The sequence below is a fragment of the Grus americana genome, chromosome 1 (genome assembly GCF_028858705.1).
Source record: "Grus americana isolate bGruAme1 chromosome 1, bGruAme1.mat, whole genome shotgun sequence".
Taxonomy (NCBI): Eukaryota; Metazoa; Chordata; class Aves; order Gruiformes; family Gruidae; genus Grus; species Grus americana.
This window is the reverse complement of record NC_072852.1, coordinates 64,860,855-64,886,974: the sequence shown is the minus strand read 5'-3', so window position 1 is coordinate 64,886,974 and position 26,120 is coordinate 64,860,855. Positions and strand designations below refer to the sequence as shown.

The following is a 26,120-nucleotide window of genomic DNA, read 5'->3' as shown; positions in this document are numbered from 1 at the left end:
CTAAACAAGATATTTATATGCAGGGTTTTCCAAAGGACTCTGGCTCCTGCTTCAGTTTCTGGAGGAAAACTCGATCAAAAGTGCTCTGCTGGAAGACTTGCCCCCAAGGAGGCTCCATACAGACATAAGTGGCAGGTGAAATTACCCTTTCAAGATTCACAAAATTGGTCACAGATTTGCCCTTGTCCTGCTCATACTACAGCAAGGACCCAAATGCGCTCTCGGCAGGAAAATCTCACGACGAGTCTGGTTCACAGGCAGGATTGGAGTTTAGGGTCTCCCCACACCTTCCACAAACATGCTGTCAGTACAACAGTTTGCTAACAGTCAAAGAGGAAACATGGTCTTTATGGACCTGCTATCATCTCAATATTTGTTCAAGGCCAAATCCTGGCTCTCATACTCAACAAAAGACCTGCGCCCCTTCTAGTCACTGCTGTCTCTGCTCACCCATCCTTCCGTTCTCTTGTCTTCCCCTTCTCTCTTTGTGTAAGTCTTCTCTAATTTTGCCTCCATTTTCTTTTCTCCACAGCTCCAAGCTTTCAGTCCCAGTGGTTTCATTGCCGCACTGACCTCTTCTTCGTCAGTGAAGTTGAATTGTCACCTTCTGTCTTGAAACGTGATGCTCCAGTGAGATGAACAGCAGACTCCAGTGATCACCTCGCCAAGTCATTTTTTTCAGGCTGCCTGAATGCTCAGGTACTCACTGCATCTCTGCTTTCCCTTGGTTCATTTCAATAAATTTACCTCTAAAGCCGTGAGAGCTACAAACGTACCTCTGACTTACCTTCCTGAACCTTTAAATAGAACCATAAGAATCATGAATAAACAAAGTACTGTGTCTAACATAAAACTCGAGCACAGCTGAAAGACCAGTATATACAGCCATACATCAACTAGCAGATAAAAAAGCTATGAAGACAATATATCAACAGAAAAACATCAAACAGCATGGCAGACAATATGCCATCTTAAATCCTTTGAAACCAGGTTGGCATCTGTGATGGGTAAACTCTATGTTTCATGTGAAAACTTTCTCCATATTCTTTACAGCAATATACTGAAATGTCAGAGGAGTCACTTCTCAGCTCCCAGGCCCTTAGAAACAAAGGAAAAATAATTGATATTAGCCTTTGAAAAGGAACAGCCTGACGGTAAAAGAAACTGTTAATGACTATAGAGAGGACTCCTGACCTATTTCCTCCATCCACATCCAGTTTTTTACATGTTGCCTCTACCTTCTAGTTCAAATATCTGTGCACCAGATGCCTAAACTGTGATGTCAACTCTGAAGGTCGTTGCCTTCGGTGATGGGTAGCAAAACTTAAACTCAGGAGCACTGACCTGCCTTAAGGGGTAGATTCTGTGTAAATGCTATGGCTATGAAATTGCACCATATAGGTAGCCCAGTCTGTGGACCCCTATGGCCTTAGTTAATACATTGTCACATTGACGGGGTCCAAGATGCATGAGACAAGCTCAAGGGCTCCCACCTGTTCACCAACCAGGCTCCACCAAATCTACCAGAAAGTTTCTGTGGCCTCTTCCAATTCCATGCAGAATGGTATGCTCCTGCTCTGGAGGAGGGGTGCAGGTCAAACTGTGTTTTAGCACAGACCAAAACCCTAGGAAGAAAGTTTGAAATGAATGGAGAAGTGCTCGTATCTGATCCCTAAGTGTTAGGACCAAGTCCTACCTGGGTCTAAATTGCCACCAGGATGGATAGAAACAGGGCAATTTGTGCCCTCTGAGAGCTGGACAGTTGGATCTCATTTCAAAACATGGACCCTAAAGACATGCAGTGAAATATTATCACAAGCAGCCTGAAAAGTCTTAGTCCTCAGAGGAGGTATTTCAGTGCCTAACTCACATGCCCAAAATGAACATTCAAACAACTTAATTTTCTAGGTGACAGACAAAATGTACCATCCCACCACAGCAATCAAGTGCAGGTCACCTCAAATTGCAGGTCCAGGAACTCCCAAAATACCATGAACTACATTCAAAGGGAGGAGAATCTTTAAAGACTGTCCTTCCAGTCATCCTAATGCCTCCAGCCAAAACCTACACCCTGGCTGATGTATGGTAACACTACCAAATGGACACTATGACCCCTTGGTACAAAGCAAGGCTGGCAGCAGGTGAAGCAGAGCATGGGCCTGAAGACTTGCCCATGCCTCAGCACTGCAGGCGAATTTCTGCTAAGACAAATCCTGCTTCTTTCCCCCTTCTCTCTTTGTAATTGTATTCTTAGAGACACGCACAGGAGAAGTCTTTGGTGCTGAAGAGTTCATTTGCTCCTACTGCTTCTTCTTCATTTGAAGGCATTGACAATGCAATTAGTTGCTGTGTCACAGGCAGGATGATAACAGTAACTGATGAACAAGAGGGGGAAAAATGTGACACCAGTTGTGGTGTGGCACGGAGTGCAGGGGACACCAGTAAGGACAGGACAGGGTTCCTAACTGCAGGGATAAGAGGGAAACGTTGGGGGGAAGGCAGAAGCCATCCCTATAGTGCCATCGCTGTCAGTGTGAGGCCAGACCCTATACTGACATACACCTCTCCTCCCTCCAACCATTCAAGTAGCCTCTCCCTCCTTCCCCTGAAGGCACTTAAACAACTTACCTCACTTTTTCCCCATGAAACCTGTTTAAAAACCTCTTTCCCAAACTTGAAACAAGTCCCCGTGCTTTCCCCAAACAGAAGTTTCCAAGTCCTGAGGCCAAGATGTTGTGCAAGCCCATTCTACGGCCAATTCATCGCTGGGAAACAGGGACCTTATGGAGTGGTCAGTGTGAGACAGTGTTCTCATCTTCCTGACTCCACAAAGGTGATGGCACCTCTGGGAGCCTGTGGCTATCTCTCCCAGTTTCCCACCAGGATCAATGAATTACAAGGAATAGCATTTGGAAACTGAAGGCTCTTCAGGACACCAAGTATAAACGATTCCTCTTTCCTCTTAGATACAAAAGATTGTTTCACAGAAAAAGGGCAGATGGCTCAAGTCTACATAGATGAGCACAGAAAACCATGTATCTCTGACCTTGTTCCAAGCCCTCAGCAGGGTATAGTGGCTTAGCATAGTGTCCCTCTGCCACAGATATACGGCTCTTAAGAAGGAGCTGCCTCACATTCACACAGTTCAGCACACTGGCCGAGGACCTCGCATCCAGCTGCTCCCCACTGAGGCAACACCAACAACCTCCAGTCTCTCTCCCTCAGCCTCTGCCACCACTCAGAGCAGAAGGGGGGAGCAGCTCTTCATAAGGTCATGGTCATTCCTCAACAGAAGTAGAAAACAAAAATTCCTTCTCTGATCCCCCCCGCCTAGATGCAGCCCTCCTTCTCCAGGTGCTCAGGCACAGAGCCGGGTAACAGTTTCTTCCAGTAACGCAGCAGGCAGCTTTGGTATTCACTGTCAGGCACGGTTCCCCAAAACTCCAGACAGGCAGAGCATCCCAGCTTGTCTTGGTTCATACTGCTTGATGGATCCCTACTTCTGCCTTTTCTGGGAGCTGAACTATAGCCCAAAAGGCTGTCCCAGACGATGCTTTCCTACCTTTAGTGCTGTGGAGCCTTTCTGTTCCCTGTAAGACCTTTCCTCAAAACTTTTGTGAGAATTGTGGTCTGGTGCTGCACACACAAGTGAACAAAGCCCAGGAGTGGGTGCCTTTAGCCCTTATAAGCTGGTGGATCCCATGGCAAAATCCTTCCCGCTATAAGGAAACTCACCCAGCATCACCAGCCAAATGGCTGAACATTTTGTGAACTGAAATACACATCTCATGGTAATTTAAATATGTGCAAATAAGAGTTTAATTCCGCTGCTGCCAGCCATCCTGAATGTTTAAATATAGTACGGAAATTCTCTTTTATTTTATATAAACTATTTTAATGAAGAAGTTGAGGGCTCTGCATTCTCCCGGCTTATGAATACAAATGGCTGAGAATCTAACAGGCCTTCGCTGTTGTTGAGCTGAGGCAGTAAGAAATGGAAGCAGATGAGGGAGCTAGGAAGCAAAGACCCTACTAACTGCATTATCTAAAGGAAAGCTACGTAAAACGTGCATGAAGTGCACACAGTCCTCATCCCCTGTCCTTCCTGGATGCGTGGGGTGTCACAGGAAGGAAACAAAGTGCAGCTCAGATCTAGGTGAAAGAGACAAAGCAGCTGGGATGGTGCAGCTGGATTTGCCTCAGGTCCCTTCCCTCTCACCAGACACCCATGGCTGGTATCAGACAGCCCGGTGACAGACACTCCTTCCATCAGGTCCTGCTTGATACAGAGCTGAATATGCTCTTCCTTGGGGAAAAAAGGGGGAATTAATAGTAATAATAAATTAATCCTTCACAGTCCTATGGCATGTTTCACAAGGACACAGCACTAGAAAGGACTGTGTTCATTTTTCTTGCATAGCAGGCAAGTATTTCATATAATCCCTCTTCCTAAATATATCCATCTTCATCCTTAAAAACTGTTAGAAGCGTTGTGGCCTCATCACTCCTTCCAGAGCCCCACTTCAGCACAGCTTCCAGCCCACATATATTCATGGTCCTCGCACACAGTTTTCTTTGCTAATGCTGTCCTTAGCTTAAACACATCTTCCCCCTTTCCTGCGTTTAAGCCCATTTCTTCTGGAAAAAAATTACATTTGTAAAACAGATTTTCCATTCTTCTCCTCACACTAGTAACCCCACTTTGGACCTGCTTTGAATTCATCTTTCTCAGAGGTGGTTGACAAGAATAGCAAAGATTATAACAGAGAACGCTTGATTAACACCTTGCCCACGACTTTAACATTTCTCTACTTGAAATATCTGGCCAGCTCTGTTCTTCAATCACATCCGCCTTTCTGCTGGTCATGGCTCCACCACTCTCTGCCTGCACTTCAAGATAGGTGCACCTTAAGGAACCCCTTGCCCCCACTGAGGTGTGCTCTGTGGTCACATCCCAACTGCACATTGGGTGAGATTCAGGTATGCACCTTTCCCACCCTGAAAGGAAACACGCTGCAGTACCTGGGCAGGGAGGAAGCCATCTGAGCCCAAATCTCCTCATAGCCTGGATTTCTGGGGGACCAGAATTCCAGCGTGCAACACAGATGGTATTTGCCCAACAACGTAAAGGCGTCCTCCGGGACCAAAAGTTCACATTGAAAGAAATTTCATATCTTTCCTACCACCCGGTTCTCAACATTACCCAGTTCTTCGTATATAATATTCCAGGCCTTCTTTCTCTTGGCAGTGTCTCATTCTTGTGGCAGCAGCAAATGTCTTAAGTTCACTCCTTTGTGCCCAGCCCAATGAGACCTATCACCTCCCCTTACAGACCCTGCTCAAATATCACTAATGACATTATTAAACAAGGTTGGTCCCTTACTTCAGGAGCTCTGCTGTTGACCTTCATCTTGATACTCCTTCTCTCAGCACTTGTTGCTTTCCTTTGGTCAGTTCCTTAAACACACTGTAAATTGTGTACCAATTACCTTAATAATGTAACAAACCATTTCCTTAGGGGCAGAATATAAAATCCTTTACCAAAATCCCGATAACTTGGGTCTACGGCATTTCCTTGTCTCAAAACCCAGGTATCTTCCTAGCAAAATATATCAAGGTAGCTTGGCACACTTCAGATAGATAGAAAAAACATATGTTGCATGTTTATTTCATTTCCCCCCATGCATTTAATTAATCTTTCCTTTAGAACTTACTTTAAACTCTGCTTGGTATTATTATGATTAAACTAAAAGGTCCACTGTGGCCCAGACAACTTTTTCTCCTTTCTTTAAATATAGATTTGCTACTTTTCATTCCTAATGTACCATCCTAATTAGACAGATTTATTGAAAATCCTTTTTACTGGACTTGCAATGTCACATACCACATCTTTCAGAAGTCTGAGATGGAAATTATCCAACTTCCCAATTTGAGCCCATTAAGCTATTTGAATTTTTCCATTTCCCCTGTTCCTGTTAGCTGTCTCCTTTGTCTCTCAGATCAGCGTAACATTCCTCCCTCTCTCTTTAGCCATTATGGAATATCATATGGGCAGAACTGGGTAATCTTGAGGACTGGTGAATAGAAAAGGGGTGAAACTTAACACAAAACACCGGTTCATGCAGTTAGAGACTAACAATGAGAAATTTCTTTCCAATGTGAACTTTTGTCCTGCAGGATGTTTACATTGTTGGGCAACTGTCCTCTGTGTAAAACAGGGATAATTCCACTCTTCTGAAGTCTTTTATGGTTGAAGATCAAGAAGTACAGTATTCAGATACTGTCTCAATGGAAACCACCTAAGTACCTAAGAGAAAGCAATGCAATTGGATCATCAGCTACCATAAATCAGCATCACCCCTTCAAAGTCAGGCTAGTGACCTTAATTTACACCTTCAACATCTGATTGAAAAGTGGTTTCGTTTCTTTTTTGTTGTTGTTTCTGTTATAATATTTATGTCATTAAATGACCATTGGGCAGAAAGCAAAAGTGTCTACATTATAAAGGCTCTTTTGCATAGTCAAAGATACGTACTGATTAATGGAGACATAGAGACAAGCATTGTACATTCATATTTAAGCAGAAAGATCTTTTCAAATGGCTTCTGTTACCCACTAAAACTAGCATAACTGTTTCATCCTATTAGAAAGTCTAGAAATACATTTATGAAGTGTTTTTTTTAAAATGTGCGCAGTTAAAACTCAAAACCAACAAAAGGTCTCAGAATTAAACAAGGGCTGCGACAACAGATTCTCAGTGACTTTCACTCGATCTGGTGGGATATCTGAATGGGACCCACTTTGCCATATCCATGGGACATCCTGGAACCTCTGTTCCTGTACGGTGTTTCAGCTTGCACACTTATGGTAAGAAACAAAGGAATCACAGGGCACTTTTGAACAGGTAGGTCAGGCACTGACACTGAACAGAGATGGCACAGGGCGATGAAGGGGTTTCAGAGTCTGAGCACGTTCCCTGTCATCTGACAAGAGATGCTGATAATCACCCAGCTTGGGACATATAATTTCCTTCTCAACATCGAGTGCAGAATCCCTCTGGGGATGACAGAGGTAGAGCGGCTAGAAAAAGCAGGTGAGGATACTGGGAAGATCCTCTCAGCTGTACTTTAAGGGGGTGTGAGTGCCAGTTTTCTGGCTTCTCTGGGAGCCCAAAAGCACATTAGGCTACTGCAGCTTGTTCCAAGGTTACATCTCCACTGGAGCCAGAAACAGACGTGGGCACAGACAATAGCAGGCCACTCAGGGAGGAGAAATCTGACCATGAGCCCAGCAGAGCAGAACCTGGCATGTGCCTGATTGCATGGGGTCTGAGCAGTTGCTTCTGACCCAGGACTCCCTAGCTGGCCTGGCATTTATTTGAAAGACTGCAGCGCTTTAAAGTGCAGAAGCACTGGGATGGGGGTACAACAGGCTGAAAAGACCTTTTCCATAAAAGCCCCTCAGCTCTGTAAATACCTTTCTCCATCCCCCTCACTTTGTGGAAAATATCCTGAATTTGTAGTTAATATTTGTTTATCTGCACTGGAGGTTCAATCTGAGACTGGAGCGCAGTTGTTCCAAGCATTGGACAAAGTCGCTGACTTCTGCTGGGGAGAACCATGTTGACACCTCTGTGAGGTTACACAGCATTAACTCACAGCATGAAGGCAGGGCAAGTTATAGAAGAGAGTCAGTGGTAGAAAACTCTCTGCCCCTTACGTTTTATGTTTTAGTGTCTCCTCCGTTCAGTCTACAACCCTGTTTGATCCCATCAGTCACCAAAAGGACAGGGCTTCGTACTGGGCCCTGTGCTCTCCCCCAGTCCTCCTGCTTCACTGCTTGGACCATCCCCTGGACCCTTTCTGCAACAACGATCGGCCACCACCTTCACGCTAAGCTTGCTTGGCCTTCCCATCACCTCAAATCATCAGTATTAAGGACTTCTTGCCTGCTCTCAGTCTTTTATCACCCTCTTTATCATTTCTTTCCTTTCTCCACATGCTGATGTTATCCATGCTGCACTTTTCCACTCATAGACCTTTTTGCCCTGCATTCCCCTATCTGCTCCTGCCCTGCCATCCCAAATCCCAGCTGAGCCATACCAGTTGCTCTCTGCTATGTCTCACACAGCAGAGCATCTCTAATGGGAACCCCACCGCCTGGCTAACTTTCTCCACTATAAACGCATTGTCCCCCCATTCAGTTCTGCGCACTTCCCAGACTTACTACTCCAGCTCAGCTCAGTTAAGTCTCAGACTCACAGTCATAGTCACCACTTTGCCACATTTGGCTCATTCCTCAGACCCTCTCACCTCCTCCAGTCCCCACTTCAGCTGTTACGCAGGATTTCACCCAGTTATTCCATGCAGAAAATGTCAAACTATGATCTTCCTCTTCCAGTAGCTTTGCCTTCTGTTTCCTCTTCCTCTCATACAATTCCTTCCTCATTCTTCTCTCCCACAGATGAAAAACCTCCTATGCAGCTCTCTTACTTCATTTCTCTTATTTGCCACTGAGCCAGTCTTATCCTATCTCCTGACTTTCCTTACGGCCGTTCTTGTCTTCTCATTCTCTCTTCTCCTTGACCTCTCACGCCCCTCTGTCTCTTTACTCTCATAACACAAGTACCAATCAATCTCTTTCCTCTTAAAATATTCTAAATTTAAAACATTCTTTATCTTAAAACATTTATTTTCCTTTCTAAATACTATGTCTTTTTCTCTCCTCCCTTTCATCACCAACCTCTCTGAATACGCCAGGTACAAACGCTGCCTGGAGTCCCCCCCACCAGTTCAGTGCAGCTTCCTCTGCCTTGCAACTGCTGCTGCCAAAGTCTCTACTTCACGTACTGGGCAAATTTCAGCATAGTCTGAATACTCTGTTCTCATCTGCTGCAGCATGACGGCTACCTTCAGTAGTCTCCTGTGCTGTTTTAACCAGAAACAGTGTCTGTCTTCAGCTACCATGACATTATTCACTGCTGTTGCACCACCTTTGAATCAGCTCCTTTTGCATGTCCTCCAGAAGACACTTCTTCTCCCAGCTCTGCTGGATGTTTATGGGGCTTTTCCCTTTCTGTATTGTACTCCTTGGTAATTTTTACCACAAACATAGATTCCACTACCATCTCCATGCAGCAATTTTCAGATTCACTCCTCTAACACAAACTTGTCCCTCTAATGCTCCCTCACAGACATACAGATATCAAACTGACCTTATCATAGCTAAAACAGAGTTCCTAATGTTGTTCTCCCTTCTTTACTATATGGTCTCTTCAGTAATTCCTCTCTTGATCATCACAGCCAACACTATTGCTTTCCTTGTTGTTCTGGTCAACAACTGGAGCGACATCTTCATCTCATGTCTCTCACTACATCCATAGATCCAGGGGATGTCTAAGGTTTGCATATTATTTCTCCATCCGGGCTCTCATTATCTCATGCCTTCATTACTACAATATTTCTTTTTCTGACCTTTACAAATGTGATCTTGCCCTCCGTGTATCTATTCAGGATGCTGCTAGAAATATCATCTTCCTAACACATCACTCTGACCACGTCATTTCTCTTAGCAGCTGTAGACTGCTGTCCCAATATCAATCTCATTAGTGTAACCTACTTGTCTTCATTAAGGAAATGTCAACTTCTTCCTACAGTCAACCAAAGAGGTCAATCCCCATCACCTACTTATTAATTTTTCAAGCAGACATGACCCGTGATTTTTCTGGTGCCATCCCTCAGTCTTTGGAAGACCATCCTGTAAACATTTGCACCTCTTATTCATTATCCTTCTTTACAACCCTTCTAGGAATCCCGCATTTCGTGGTACTTACAGAAATGTGGTCAGCCTGCTGGTATTTTAAAACCACTACCGGTCATGCTGAACATAATTACCTTGTCATCTCTTTGTACGCTCTCATAAGGCTGCATTATTCTCCAATATTTGAAGTGCAGCAACATGTCAAAAGGACAGGGACATTTTTCTGATCCATGATTTCTGATCCATGATTAAGGCTCATAAATCCTACGGTAGAACTCTAACTGGTATTAATAATAATGAACGAAATCCCTATTATACTGCTGCTGAGCTGAGGTACGAGAGATTAAGTCACTTGCCTCAAGTCATGAAGAAAGACTATGGTGGAGCTTGGACCGAATTTTGGCTTCGTAAGCCCCGCCCCAACTGCAGGACTACCTTTCCTCTGTCTATTTTGGTAGTTATCTCCAAAGGATTATGATTTCAGCAGGCTCAGCTGGGCAGTTCTGAATATTTATTTGTGGAAGAATTAGGCTTTATGAGAAGGAAAATGGGGAAATTTCCTTTTATAGCCTGATTTCCCTCCTGCAGAGAAAAAATGTTAGTTTATATTCTTTTCTTTTAAGAAGTGGATTCTATTCTGAATGGTCTGTTAAGGACACTTGGATTCCGGAATCCACATTCTTTATTTATTTATACCTTAAAAACTAGGAAACACCATCTTGTTTCTTTCTTTTGCTCTTAAAGAGGTGACTATGTACTCAAGGGTTCCAGCAACACTTTGCTAGCAATAAGCCATTAAGTAACTTACATTATAAATGATTGTCATTATTTTTGCAGAACCTGCAAAACATAAAATCTTCTTCCTCATTTACTGGCTCTGCAATAGTTAATGAACTCATTCCACTCTTGAACAGTTATTCTGAGTGCACAGAAAGACTTTTTCAATGAGAAAAAGCAATATTAATATGGATTTTTATTGCTGGAGATGACAAAATAGTTCAGATGGTTTCATCTCCATTTAAATAAAATAATCATAAGTATTTTTATTTTTACAGAAAACAGAACACATCTGCACTCGTATTAAATCTTTCCTCCACACTTTTAAAAAAGTTATTAAGCAATGGGCAGAAAGGATAAAAACGTTGAGATGTCTCAAAAGGATTTGGATGCTCAATTAAATGAACAGGAATTAAGCATGCGGTCCTGCGGGCAGCTCTGCAAATATCTGTTCCTCTCGAGAAGGGCATGATCCTGTCATTTTTAGTCAGGCAAAATTTCCATTTGTCTTCACTGGCAATTTTGCTTGAAAGCCAACAGTTTGATTGAAATTTGCCCTTTAAAACAGCATGATTAAAAACAGTTGCAGCTCTGTTAAATTACATATATGTTCTTAGTATTTTTAGCAGATATATATTATCAAACTAATTATCTCAGATGTGTCAGAGGAATGTGTCAGGTTCTCATTACTTGCGGTAAAGATACTTTTTAATGAATTGCTATTTAAGTTTGATGCAATTAAAATATTAAAATTGCTTATTTAAAATATAACGGACTGAATCCTCCTGGAACTCACATGCATGAAACACCAGTGATTTCATCCATTAAATGATTTTAGAAAATCTCTGAACAAGAGGATGTCTTTGCTGTATCTTAGAAACGTGCAGTTATTTGACTTCCAATCTGCATCAGTAGACTAAGAACAATTACGGCATTGAACATGGCGAAGGCTAAATACCCGGGTAGCCGAAGATTCAACTCAAAGGCTGTCTGCTGCTTAAATTTCACTGAACCCCTCCAGCAGAACTCCGCTGTGACAGAAGGGAGCACAGACCTTGCGTTGGCCTTTCTATCCAGGGACAATTTTAACCTCAAAGGAAACACTAAAGGCTTGAACTTGCTGCATCACCACGTTCAATAAAACATTTACTATTGACTTCACTAGGATCAGAATCGAGACTTCAATAAAGTCCCTTCTATAATGAGTGCATTTGGAGAACAGTTGGGATTTCAAACACACATTTCAAACAAAGCATTTGGGTTCTTGGATGTATGAAGGAGACATGAAAAAATGGCTATCCTAATTTACCTGGCAAAACCATTGCATTTTAAAAGTCAAATCTACAGAATTGCAAGGTATTGTAAGTGGTTTTACGGAAATAAATCTTTTTACTCCTGGAGATGATAGCTGCAAGTAGCATCTCTTCAGGCTTTTCCAATTGTGTATAAATAATCCCTAGTGACGGCCAGAGTAGTCTTGTTAAGCCTTTCTTCCTCAGTGTGCCATGCATCTGACAAACCAAAACAGAAAATGCTTTCATCCCAGAAATTTTGCATATTATTTGAGGTGGAGGTAGGCTGCACAGGAACTACTTGCTTTCTTTTTTTCAATGGGCTAAGTATACTCGCAATAAAATGTTTTAAAAATAGGATTTACTATGACTTCCACGGATCTTGGGGGAAGAGGGAAGGTAAAAGGGGGATTGAAATAATAAGGTCATTGTGAATTTTTTTTTTTTTTAATAGAATTGGATTCCAATGGCAGGCAGCAGAGCCCCATACAAACAGGTTTAACTGGCAGCCTTCCAAAAGCGAGATGAAAGGTCCTCTGAGTAGTAATTGTCTAAATGGAACAGTCTCTGGCTATTGTGCAACTTCTTCATCTACTTTATTGTACCTTTATAATTAAATGATGTAATTTCTTTTTTTCCTTTCTTGTTTTCCTCCCGACTAGCGCAGGAAAGCATCTGAGCAACGTTGCCGTAGGATGCAGACAGACTCTGTGGCTTCCAGTTTTTTTTCCCGGGTCACAACAAGTCGTGTACAAGGAGTCGTGAGCTGATGGTTGCTGAAGCAGGACATAAACTCTGCCTTTTCCCAGCCACGAACGGACACTTACCTGCATTTCAAACCTCTGCTTGCTTAGTGCTGGAGGTGGCCAGTTCACTGGGATTTTTTGTAGGGTGAGGGAATGCCGCTTTTGCTAGAAACTCAGTGGTAAACAGGCGAACGGTGGATCTGATGATAGGATACAGGGAACACTATATGCAAAAGGACGGTAAGCAACAGGGCTGCTTAATTCACGGAGGAGACTGGGCAGACACCAGAGAATCGGAAGAAGCTTGGAGCGTTGTGCTCAACAAACCCAGAGCCAGCATTTCCTGACTCTGCAAGGCTTTGGGGATCAGGAGTGAAACTCTGGTCCCAAAATGCTAAAACACTTCATCAGATGCAAAGGCAGAATTAGAGGACCAGGTTTTTAAGCTCTTTATTTTTGACTGGTCCTTCTGTACCAGAGTGCTTTCCCTCAGTCCGAGTAGCCTATTCACAGGAATAAAGATTATTCAGGTGAGTAAAAGTTAGCAAGACTGGGCCCTGGGTTTGCACGTTCAACTCCAATAATTTCTTTATTGACTCTAATTTCTGTTGTTTCTGGTTTGATTTTTTTTCCCATTCATGATAACAAAGAGAACAAATGAACTGCCTGATTTTGATGCAGCTTTAGAATATTCTTCAGGCCTTTGGTCTCATGTCTGCCTGCCCCTCCCTGAGTATGTTTACTTGTGACAATCTGATTTAATTCATTGCCTATTCTAGCAAAATCCAACATAAAGGTTTTGATTTATTTGCCAGAAAGTAAAAACTAATAAATGCAGAATAGAATCACAAAAGTGACCCAGCCTATTCAGAAACAGAACTGTTTTATAAAACCGCTGCATCAGAATACTGCCAAGTACCACAGGGCCTGATCCTGCCACAAGCCATTGCCTACAGCTTGTATTAATTTCAGCAGAGTTCATAAGCAGAATAACTGCAGGGTATTTGCAAAGCTAGTTAGGCTCTTAATGACCTTTTTTTTTTGTTACCCTTTGATAGACAAACCTACCGTTCTCAAAACTGGAAGTTTTGCCTAGGGAAAAATGTAGGATCTGTCTCAAAATTAATGGATCACTTAGATCCTGTCCAGCTTGGAAAAAAAAAAAAAAAAACACCAAACCAAAAAACCCCACCACACCACCAACCCTTAATAGCATTTACATTCAATTACATATAGCATTACACGCAATATTTGGGGCCAGAACCTGCATTAGTTTTTCCAGTTCCGGAAGAGGTGTGCTAGATTAAATTAACAGCTGGCAGAGGAAAGAGAGTAAAAGGTCTATGTACCAATAACATCCTCTTTCATATGGTAGTTGCCCTGGAGCTCATAGAGGGAGAGATTTCTTCCGTGCAGGAATACGTACCCCAGTCAGGGTATTTGATTACTACAGGTAGAGAACATCTGCAGCTCTTCACACCTGCACAGGGCGTGCTAGAAAAAGCAAGGTGGTGCTGTCGGGACAAACCTAGAATACCTGCCTCATTTTGAACTCACAGCTGTCCTCCGCGCCGGACAGTGATGGCAAATGTACTTATTCTCCTTTCATCATATAGCTGAGGATCCTAAACAAACAGCCTAGTATCTGGCCTTAGGTGGGAACAGGGACACTAGTTAGCTACCCCTGTAGAGCTGATTCATTCTAATTCAGTGAATTCAGCACGCAAGGATTTTTAACAGATTATTCTTTTGCATTACTTTTTGGTAAGGGGAGAGTAAAATCCATTTGTTCTTTTTGATCTAACAAAACATAAAGTGGACAAGCAATACTGTAATATCTCCAGTTTTATTTCTGAGCAAGTCAAACACTTTATTTTATCAAATTGCCATTATACTTGCTTTTCTATGTTTTAATCTGGAGGTGCCAAAGGAACGCTATGGCATTAGTGCTAATGTGTGTGACTTCATCATGGCTCAGAGTTATAGTATAGGTAGATCCTCACTCCAGAAAGACCATCAAACACACTATAATGTTGGTTATTCAGTGTTACGAGTCTCCCTCCTTTAAGATTTCTCTAATGTACAATGAAGATTGTTAAATGTGTATCAAAAACCCTTTAAAAAAGGCAAGGAGTGACACACACCGTGATTTGCGTGTACCTCCCATAGGTGCACAGTTTGCATTTCTGACCTTGGGGCAGCACCTCTGCGAGGTGGCTATCCGGCCATCTGCGGACACATACGCCCAGGACTCCGCGTGCAGGAACGCATGTTATACCTGAACCCGGGATTCCCTTGCTACCAGCTGAATGCTGTATATTTAGAGTTAGCTCACTACACACACGTACTCATTCACACATGCGAACACACACAAATTACAGCAGGATCTTTCGAAGAGTATCTTCTCCTGCATTTATAACCACCTCGGCTAGAGTTGCCACATTTTCTCTGTGGCTAACACTTAGCAGAGCTGCCTTCACACATAACCCAGGGCCAGGCAATTTCAGCAGCTCCTGGCAGGAGAAACGGATGTTCCTGAACCCAGGACAAGGCGGGCAGTGAAAGAGGAACAAGTCTCACTTATTTCAAGATGAAAAACCTCTCTAATAACTGAAACTCCATGTGCCAAAGGTGAGCTCTGGTGACACGTTTGCCTGCTGTCAAGGTTGAATTCTTTGTTTATGTCCCAGGCACAGTGAGCACACGTAGCAGAGCGATCCGGCCCTCCGCAGCCAGCCCAGCACGTCCGCGCCCTCACCTAGACGGAGAAGAGGAATCCCTCCCTTGGCGCTGAAAGCAGCAGCAGGGTGCCAGGACGCTGGCAGGTTTTGGACATGTTCACTTGTCCATTACAAATGGGACTGAAGCCACCAATACGTTCCATACAGGTCGTTAAATAGCAACTAGACATGCAGAGTCGCTAGCGACACAGCCAGGATCCCAACCAGTGATCTAGGTACCCGCTACACCACCTGTTTGTACTGTCTCAGTGCAAGGCTATACTGTGCGACTCACCTCTACCTCTCACTTTAAAAACATACAGAACAAAATGTATACATTGGCAAAGGCATGTGACAGTATATCCCTCGTGAATAATTAGCTTTAAGCAATAATTTGGCTTGCAATGTCTGAAGAGGGAATTAACGTAGGCCATCAAGGGAGTTTGGGACAGAGAACACACTTAGCAAACAAGTATTTTGAAAGATTGCATGGTGTAAGAAGCAATGATTTTTCACTGTGATGGAAATAAACCGCTGGGGAATCATCTGAATGCAACAGAAGAACCATGGGAGGGAAATGTTATTTTGTTGTATGGAGTAACCATGCTGTGGGTAGCAAAGATACTGTCATCCTTTACTGAAACCCTCATCATCCTGCAAAATCGTGCATCGTTTGTAGACAGGATGGTTAAGCTGGGTTTTATGCATATCTCCCCTTTCCTATACTTCAGATCAAAGAAACATTTGAGGCAAACTGACCATCACCTTGAACCGGTACCTTTGGGGAAAAAATAAGAAGAAGGACCAAAAGACAAGAAAAAACATAGCACAAAAATGCTACAGGCAAACAGATGAATCTCCACCCCAAGAGAAAATGATTCCTTTCTAACACTCCTAATAAATTCATCTAATGTTTTGTAGACATTGAAAATATTCCAAAACATAGCTCAGTGTAAACAACAAGCTGGGTTTCCTCCTGCTCTTTAGCATTTCTCTTTGTTTACTCTCCATTTGAGGATAGAAAAAGCCTACAGTGAGCACTGCGAATGGTGTGATTCAGGACTGATGGGGCATTCAGTAAGGGAATGATGAAATACAGACATATGTAGCCTCCAATAAAATAATATGGACTTTGCCTGAGTCATCAGGGTCAAACAAAATTTAAAAAAAAAATCCAATGTCTGCTTTATTAATACTTTTTATTTGTATGTGGAAAATAATCTGAAACCATGGTGATGGGCAGACTATATTAAGCTTAGAGAGACAGAGAGATGAGAGAGACATTCTGGGGTGTGTCTGCTCTCACCCCCACTGCCTTCTTGCTCCCAAACCCCACGCGTCAGCAGTAGAGACCCCGTGGGAAACTGCCCTGGCAACGCTTCGGGAAGCAATGCCCAGACAGGCCAGTTCACCCATCGCAAGGAGAGGTACTTGGCTAGAGACGCCAGCTCCCATCTGTGAGCCCAAATGGCTCTGCTCAGCCTCTGCTCAGCTCAGGGGGTCCTGGCACGTTCATTTGGTAAAAAAACAGCCCTTACCTTTGGCAATCAGCTCCTCCAGCTCTTGGTCGAATCCTTGTCGGTGGCATTTCCTCCAGAGCCCCATGTTGGTTGAGTTGTACTGTCTGTTGCACTCGTCGACTGCACTCATAGCAAAGATCTGCCTCCTGTTTCTTGCCAAGAGGAGCTTCCCTTCCCAGCGGTCCAACCTAGACCTGCTGGCCCTGAGAGGCAGGTTGTTGTTGGAGTTATAAATGAAGCCAGGATCATTTCTCTTAGTGGTGATGCTCTTGCACCTCTCTCTGTGCTTCCTGGCATCAGTTTCGTACCAATGGTCAGAGCAGATTGCCACAGCCAGCATGCCCAGGGCACACAGAGCTAGAGAGAGGCCAGCATACAGCAGTAACCTTCCAGCAGCCATACCTCAGCTTCACAGAAACACCATGGACATCTTCACAACAGGCAAAGCCCTTGAGTGTGAGACCACGCAAAAAACCTCCGGAGCAGCTGCTAGGTGTCACTTGGCAGGGACCGCCTCAAACATCCCTAACTCCCGTGGCTCACATCCACGCTGCGGAGGGATGCTGAGAGCGCTACAAAGTTCTGCCCTGGAGGCAGTCCTGGAGTCTCATCTGCCTCTTCTCCTTTGCGGAGGAGACCTGGCGAGGAGAAACGCAGCCTTCCACCTCGAACGGGACCGAGCCAGCGACCCACCTATACAATGATGTCTTGCTCCCCTTGCCGCGAGCACCCGAGCGATGGGGGCCGAAGCGATATATCCCCCCTGAAGAGACCTGAAAGCTACGGCTGTTTGATCAGTCCATTAATCTCTTTCAATCTGGCCAGCTCAGAAATCCAGAAGAGATGGCTTTCAGATCAGCAGGCTCACCACAGCATCATCACAGGACAGAAAAGTTCAACAGCTAGACATCTCCCGCTCGCAAGCAGCTGGCTATCCCGGGCTGAGAGACGAGTGACTTGCCTTTTCTTTGTCAGTGGCTCAGCAAGAGCATCAGCGTCTGGACCGTCGGTCGCTTGCTTGGGTTTAAAGCGGGGTCGAAGGGGAGGGAGCAAGAGGGGGGGAGCAATCTGTTGTTGCTGCTGCTGCTGCTGCTGTTTTAAATCTATGGCTGGACTATAACCTCCCCGGCTGGAGCTGGAAACGCAGGCACGCACAGGTCTCTCCCTTAGCAGACTTCGCTGACAGTCACTGACACCTTGGCTTCGGAAACACCTCGGCTTCTCTCTGCCAGCCTTGCCATTCACTCGCCTGCTTTTGTCGTCTGCGCTGTCATCCAGCAGGCAGCGTAACGCCACGATCCCTTTCCCTGGAGCGCCCCAGCAGCGCTTCGGCTCTCCCGGCGAGCGCGGCAGCTTCTCCGCTCCCGGGCCGGGGAGAGGCGGCGGGGGCAGCCGCAGCCCCGGCAGGACCCGCCGCCGACCGCGCACCTCCCGCTAAGCAGCGCTGGAAGCAGTCCTCGGCCCCGGCATCGTTTTTCTACACACACACACACACAGACACGCACGCACGCACACACACACACACACACGCTCCCCCCTTTCCGCTGGTATCTGAAAAGCTTCCTTCGTCCCCGGCGCTGGGATGTGTTGTGCACAGTTTTCCTAACACGGCGGCACGTTAGCCATCTGCAAGATGAAGGCAGGCAGGCAGGGCTACGGCTGGCTGCAAGGATGCGAAGGAATGGGGAGGGGAGGGAGGTCGGGGGAAATCAAACCAAAACAAACCGGGGAGGGTGGGGGACACGCACACAACGCTACACACCTTACACGGGGAGAGGAAAGCAGCCCCTAACTGTTGTCAACAGCTTTCGGTCTGCATCATTTCTCTGCCATATGGCCCGATCTCCACGTCGGAGCTGAGATTTTTAGCTCAGCAGCTTCATACGAATCGTATCCCCAGCATCAGCAGCTATATATTCAGACATATTTTTTTTTTCTCCTTAAATTTCCAGTCCCTTTCTCTCTAATGGGAATAACTCACCCATCTTGTAGAGATCAAGTACAACAGAAGGCGAGCTGGAGTCCCCAAGCTTTAGAAATCTCATTTTACCGTTTTTAACCCAAATAAGAGCGAATCCAATCTTCTGTACACCTGGGAATCTTTCCTTGTTCAAACACCGAGCCCTGCAGCCTTGGCTAAAGCCTAGAGACAGAGAATACAGAGCGCTGAGCCAAAAGCCAGTGATGTCACCCATGCAACGTGAGACTCATTTCTTATTTCTCTAGCCTCCTTAAAGATAAACTGCACCACTTCCCAGGCAGGAAATGTCGAAGCCTTACTTTCTTAAGAGGGGAAAATGTAAAACCTGGATTTAACTGGATCCTGCTCATTCTTGGTCACAAGCCCTTGCATTGTGTCAACCAAATCCAAGACAAGCGGAGGTGTTCTTACTGCACCAAAAAAAATCCCAACCTACTACATAACACAAAGCATGAGCTTGAAAAAACCCTGGATTCAAGACCTGGATTCTGTGTGATCCAGAAACCTGAGGCCTCCAGACTCTGAAGCGTACTGTTTAAAAAGGAAATAAGCACAGTCATTTCCCTTGCATCAAAAAGCTCTGGATCCTGGCACATCCTGGTCTGTGAGTACCACGGCGTCCTGGAGCTGGCAGAGGGACCTAGGTAGCCCCATCCAATATTTGGCTCCTAGACATCAATGACTCCACAGCACGAACAGCAAACAATACGGTCGCTCCTACTGCACTAAAAAGTCCACAGACCGATGCCTCTCCAGGAGTGAGTGCCGCAAAAATTTACATCTACGCTGGATCCTACCAGCTTTTGGCCCCTGAAGCCCAAGCTGGATCATCTGAATAGAAAATAAGCACAGCTTTTATTGGAGCCCCTGGGTTGGTGATAGCCCTTGGTCCCAAGAGGGGAGTACTGGGATTTTGCTGGCTTTTAACCCTAGCCACACAAATTGTACTTGCTCCAGCGGGCAGAGCAGAGGAGGGACATAGTAGCTCTTTGTGTATCAGAAATACATACCTGGTTTTTCTTGTGGAATACAGCTGCATCAGAAAAAACCACATGGCTGGATCCCACCAGGTTTTGGCCCCAAACTAAACTGTATCATCACAGAAGGCAAGATGTCTCCTTCCATTTTACCCGGCAAAACCAGGTCCCAAGTCAGCTGGGATTTTCAGCTGTGGAAGGACATCTCTTCCATTAAACCTTTCTTGGTTTACAATGTACTGTATTGTCCAACCCTTCGCGTGATTACAAAACTCGCAAAGTTGATCATCCAGACCACAGATATTGCAATCATCTGCATCCGCTGAAACACCTCTGCTGCGAACCTTCAATGTTATGTTATGAATATCAACTATATCTGGAAAGCTCTAGATAAAGTTAATCGTTTTATTGAAACAAGGCACTAGTATAAGGGGGGTTTTAGCAGTAACTTCCCTTTGCTGTTCATAACAAAGGCAAATATTTAAGGATCTAAGGGTTTTTTTAAAAATAGTTAAGCACAGGTGGATCCACTTCTATAACTGGATTTTTCAAGCAACCCCATGTCAGTACATAAAAATAATTAAATTTTATAGTGTGCTTGGAGCAGCCATACTTCTTGTCTGTTCAGAGAGAAAATGTAGAGGTTTATGGTCAAAAAGCTGCTGGCTCCTATAAGAAGACAGCAAATGGGTTTCTTGTATTGCATCCACCCAGAGATGAGAGTGCACCTGGGCTTCTTTGTGAATTTTTAGGATCAAGTCCCAAGCTGGAGGATGAGAACAGAGAACAAGCCTAATTTTACCAAACATGGTTTTTTGGCCGATAGGATTTTTGATTTAAGCATGAGAGCCTGCTACATTTATTCTCTATTTAGACTGAACTGGAAGACAGAACTGGGTTGTTTTGGGTTTTTTTCTAAACTTCCAGTTTAGACAGAACTGGAAGACTGAGGGTAAGAGCGAAATGGAGGATCCAGCTACTAGACCTGTTTTTCTCGTGATATTGGCCAAAGATACATTAGGGGACAGGAAAATAGTATAGCATAATCATACCTACATTTCTTTTATAGTTAAACATTGGGATTACAGTCCAAAAAGCCAAGATTTGGTTGGACCCAGGTAGGTCCAGATGCCAGGTTTTTCCACCACACTCCGGGGCAGTAAGAGAGTTTGGGGTAGGGGGACTTTGGTACCTGGAGAAGCCAGACTTCTTCCCTCTTCCCATTCTTAAACATGGGTTTGAAAGCCAAAAAATTGGCATGCAGTTCCAGGTTTTATCTTTTTCTCTGAAAAGGCATTTCAGTGGCAGTTTCTATGCTTTTTTTTTTTTTTTGCTTGCATTTGTAGCTTTATCAGATGGCAATCTATATCCTCCTGCAAGTCACCTTAAATATATAAATTTAGGAGAAAGTGTTGGATTTCAGAGCTCCACTTTAACTCATAGAATTAAACATTTCTCTTCCTCATCACCATTATCCCCTTCTTTTCAGGAGGGGCAGAATATTGTTTGCTGCAGGCATTAGGAACCTTTCCTCTGTCTCTTCCCGGGATTATTATAGACAGCCCCTTCCCAGCACAAACAGACCATTATTAAATTCTCTTCCTCCCACCCCACCCCCGCCTCACCACAGGGGGGAAAAAAACAATCCTTGTCGATCTTCAGACGAATGTAAGCTGGGAGGAAGGCATTTTAAAAAAAAAATAATCCACGCACACTTGGGCACGCGATGTGGGAACCGCTCCCTACAGGGAATTAAGGGCATCTTGGCAAAGGCAGGTAATTCATTGGTCTTGAATGAATTGGGACTGAAATTGCAGTTTTAGTAAAGGATTGAAAGCTGAGGCTTTCCTTTCTGCAGGTAACGATTTCAGTGATCCAGAGGGAAAGCTAAAGCACATGGGTGCACAGGAAAAATGTCTGAAGGCATGGGACAGAGAAGCGGAGCCCGGCGAGCCTGTTCAGAGCAAATTCCTTGTGACAAGCCCTGTGCGCTGCCTGCTAGACCTCACCGCAGATCTTATCTTACAGATAGGGCCAGTCTCCTCTCCGTTCCCTCCCGGGGTTGTTTCCGCTTTCCTTAGCATCCTCCAGCTACCATCGCCCACCGCCTTCCAAGAAAGCTTCAGACCCCAAAGCAAAGAGAGCGCCCGCATGCAGGCGGGGTGCTGGGTTAGAAGGGGGGGAAGGGCAGAGTTAATGGACAACCAATTGCAATTTGCTTGTCTTTGAGATTTTTTTTTTTTACATCAAAATGACCTCCACCATATTTTTCTTCTTCCTCTTCTTTTTTTTTTTTTCTTTTAAAGAAAAAGAGTTCAGTGCCATCTAGTGGGGGAGGGGACTGAGCAAGTCGATGAACTTCCCATTTCTAGGGATCTGTGCCGCTAACTCGGTTATTCAACAGGGAGAGAGGATCCTCAGTACTTCCCTTCTCTCTTTGTGATCTTCATTTCCCAAGAGGTGGTGTTTACTTTACACAGGCTCCAGCCTTCATTCTTGGTAATGAACCACCTACTGAAGCCAAAGCAACTCGTACTAGGGTTGCATTACTTGGAGTAGCACCGACTCTGGAGGCAGTTTGCTGCTCTAATTACACGATTTCAAATACAAGACAGTAATCAAACCAAACACAGATATAACAAATTATATCTACTAATATTTTTTATCGTTCCAATGCACCTTGGATACTGGTGTGGGTGAATCCTCAGCGTGCCAGCCCTTCTACTAACACAGACATAAAAGATGCTGCCTACCCCATAGAAGCATCTTGTGATAACTCCCACAAACACTTGACCCATCAGTCAAACAGATTTTGGGGTGTTCAGGTGACTCAGAGGCTCTATAAAGGAAGATCTGGACCATGAAACACCACATAAAAGTTTGTCATCTAAACCCCGGGCATCTAAATCAGTTGTTAATGCTCCTTCTAGTATCTTTTTTTAATAAAGGCATTTTCAGAGAGAAACACCAGCCAGCTGCATAAACACGAACTACCCCCACACACACACTCGCACACACAGAGATCAGGCAGACAGCTATGTACACACTGGGCTCTAGCTGTGCACACACTAGTATCTGACTGCGCACACTAGCACCTAGCTGGATGTCTTCTGCCCTCCGCCATGCCAATTCCCAAAAGGGATTTGTTGTGCTCTAAAAAAAGAAAACATTTGGATTGCAAAGTTAAGCAAGCTAGTGAATGCCAGATTTAAGATCCCCCATGCAACATTAATTCACCCTTCATGTAAACACATTATGATACAATCTTTAATTACATGATTTTTGTTTCCATGGGTCTCCTGCCTTTTTCAGCGCAAAGGATGGATGTTGCTCACTTAATGAAGGGTATTCAAATTTTCTCCTGTGCTTATCATCCAATGTGTGGTGCATGTACTCTTTACTGCAGAGCATCCAGATCTTGCATTGAATACAGAATGATTAATTTCCTCATGGGCTTTTCTATAATGGTGTTCTCATTGTAGTGTTTGAGAGGGTTTTTTTACGAACATCAATGAATTTATCTTCAGAGCTCCCTACTGAGGAACAGAGATAAAAGCCAATATTTTCAAACATGTCATTGTATTTTGGGTGCTCAATTAAAGAAGCTTAGAACCAAAACTTTCAGGGTGCTTAGCACTTGCCTTCCTCAAAGAACAGCTCCCAGTCACCTTGGCTCTAGACACAGCAGGCAGTATTTCTACAAATTAGTTCATGGGTGACTGAAAGCAGATACACAGAAAATGGGGACCACACGGACAGTAGTTGGGAAGAATGGAATTTATTTGACTCAGCTTCATAGTAGCAACTCTTGCAAAAGGTGAAATAAAATCCAATTTTCAATTTCAATCCAATTGCCTTAACCATGTGACCATGATTTTTCCTACCTGTATTTCTCTGCTAGGCTCACTACACAGCCTCCAAACTCTTCACCAAACAGCCACCGTCTCAGCGCTGCAGAGTCCTAGTTCATCCACAAATGGAAACTGAGTTTGTGTAGAAAGTAGGATCTGACCATGTATCTTACTTCATGAGCACAAGGCAAAAGTGAATGGCAAGTCACGGACAATTTTTGTTCTGGTGTTTCCTTAGAGTCTTGATTTAGTGACCTGAAGTTGCGACGAACAGGAGAAGCACGTGTGAGCTGAGACAGAATTAATCAGGGAGGTCAGGAGCAGAATGCAGTGTAGCATCAAAGGAACAGATTTGTTTTGGGAGGAAGCAAAATGAATTGCTGGGCAGAAAGCGGGAAGACATGTAGGTGAGCAGTCCTATATCATCTTTTTCAATAAAGCTGAAGGAATGGCCAACACTAAATGGCCTCACACAGAGACGGGTAAAAGACAGTACCCAACTAAAAAGAACCACAGTATAATGTTGTTTTTCCAAAGACAAAAAAAAATGACTGGGAGCTTTCCACTAAAATTGCTTCCTCCTGTGAAAACTTACTCTTTATTGTTTAGCTGTCAACTGTCAAAACCACATCACCGTCAACCTAAGGCTACACTGTGGACACAGCTAACTACGTATGATAACCACTGCTGCTCATCCGAATATCTCCAAAAATAGTTTTAAGCTCAGGCAAAACAAGGATGAACTTTTTTAAAGTAAATTATAATTAAACTTTCCCCCAAACCGCCCAATGCGGACATCATGCTTGGAAAATGTCAGCCCAAGGAGTTTAGCAAAGCTATAAGCTACTGAAAATAAGGCCTGGCAGGCAGACCTAGTCAACTGAAGACATTGTCCCTGCACCATCTCTTGAGACTGAGTGTTCATGGGCGCTGTGGTAAACTGCAGAATAACTTGGAACCTATCACTCCACCTTTAAAGGTGTTGCCACGAGTTTTATCTTTTTCAGCCAGGTGGTAGGATCTAAATGTGTCCCACACTCACAGGTGAGCACTAAAGAGACTCGGGAAAGCCAGCCTTGTCCCTCCATTGAGTCCTGAGTAAACACTCAAGCTCTTGCAATGTCAGAGGAGCATCAAGACAATATTTAAGAAAAAGAAAAGGCCTAAGTCGCACATGTATAAGTCAGTCTTTGTTGATAGTAGGAGTTCTGCTGAGCTAGAAGACAACTCAGCCAAAGCACACATACAATCTTTAGCCCTCAGGGCTATTTCATGTTCATCTCCCTACAACAGAAAACACATCTCAGACCTTGCTTTCGCAACAGAGATTCAGCTTCACTCCGGTGCACTCTGTGATCACAGCAGCCACTCCGTTATGCCTCCTGCTTACTATCTTGCCAACTTGGCAGTCAACATCTTCGTATTCTACAGCTTCTTCTCCTCTGAGTTGGACTAGGTTTCACATGAACTCTGTCCTGCAGACCTGTTTCCCCAAATGCCTTGCTAAGAGGACTACTGCTCCATTCAAGCCACCCCCCCTTCCCCCAATTTACCTTATGGATATGTCAAGCCCAGCCTCCTACCCTAAATCCTGCTGCAGGAGAAACCCATTGCCTGCTGCAGTGATGAAGGTGACATTGCTCTGAATGCAGGAGTTCTAGAGCAAGGTCACTTGCTGCCTAAAGCCAGCTACGAAAGGAAGATGGGTCTCTGACATCACCATCATCGGGCTCAGCTGAAAACAGGAGATATTACTTCTCATTAAAATTCATAGATCTTGCGACTTTTATAGAAATAGCAAGAAGAATCCAGGATGGCAGAGATGAGATATTAGGGCCAAAGAGTAGTGACTCAGAGCAAAAACTCAGACTTCTGGCTGCCAGTAATAAGCATATTTTGTATGAAGTGACTTTTATTCTTAAAGCTACATCTAACACGTTGATCTTCAATATTTTAAAGCCGGAATAATTCTGATTTGGCTATAGTGCACCAATATTTAGTTTATATAGGCAGTCTTATATGAGGGTCCATCTGTAGTAGTTAGTTTGCTTGACGTGCTAAGTCACACTGCATGACCTTCCCTAAGCTTCTGGCAGATTTCAGAACCCATTGTTTATTCCCAGAGAGACTTCTGGACATCGATTCTATCAATTAGCAGTGTTTTGTGAACTAATCCACTGAAAGACAGAGCCACAATCTTTGTAGACCAATAACACAGCCTTTGGTAATAAATGTATCACATCTGCGATTGGCTCCCAGCTGCCAATTCAATTTGTTGCTTCTTTTAGTCACAAAAGAAGAACAAGAATTAGTTAAAAATCAGAATTCATAGATCATAAGAAATTATCACAGAAGGGACTGGAAAGAAAACCAGTAAGCAAAACCAAAAATAGCACCTGCTTAGAAAAACTATATTCTCTAAAAACATTCAATTTTGGAACATGACTCAGAAGACAGACCTCAATCTTCATGTATTTCATTTGGCTGTGAAGTCCTA

At 44.1% G+C, this 26,120-nt stretch overlaps 1 protein-coding gene across 1 annotated transcript in view; it reads right to left on the bottom strand.

The window, feature by feature from the left end:
* Nucleotides 1–19,008, bottom strand: part of TMEM178B (transmembrane protein 178B) — a 222,340-nt gene extending 203,332 nt beyond the window's left edge. Inside the window, exon 1 of the mRNA XM_054841463.1 lies at nt 16,833–19,008. Coding sequence (XP_054697438.1) covers nt 16,833–17,214 — 382 coding nt within the window. The 5' untranslated portion in view covers nt 17,215–19,008. The remainder of the gene's footprint in view (nt 1–16,832) is intronic.
* Nucleotides 19,009–26,120: the final 7,112 nt, after the last annotated feature.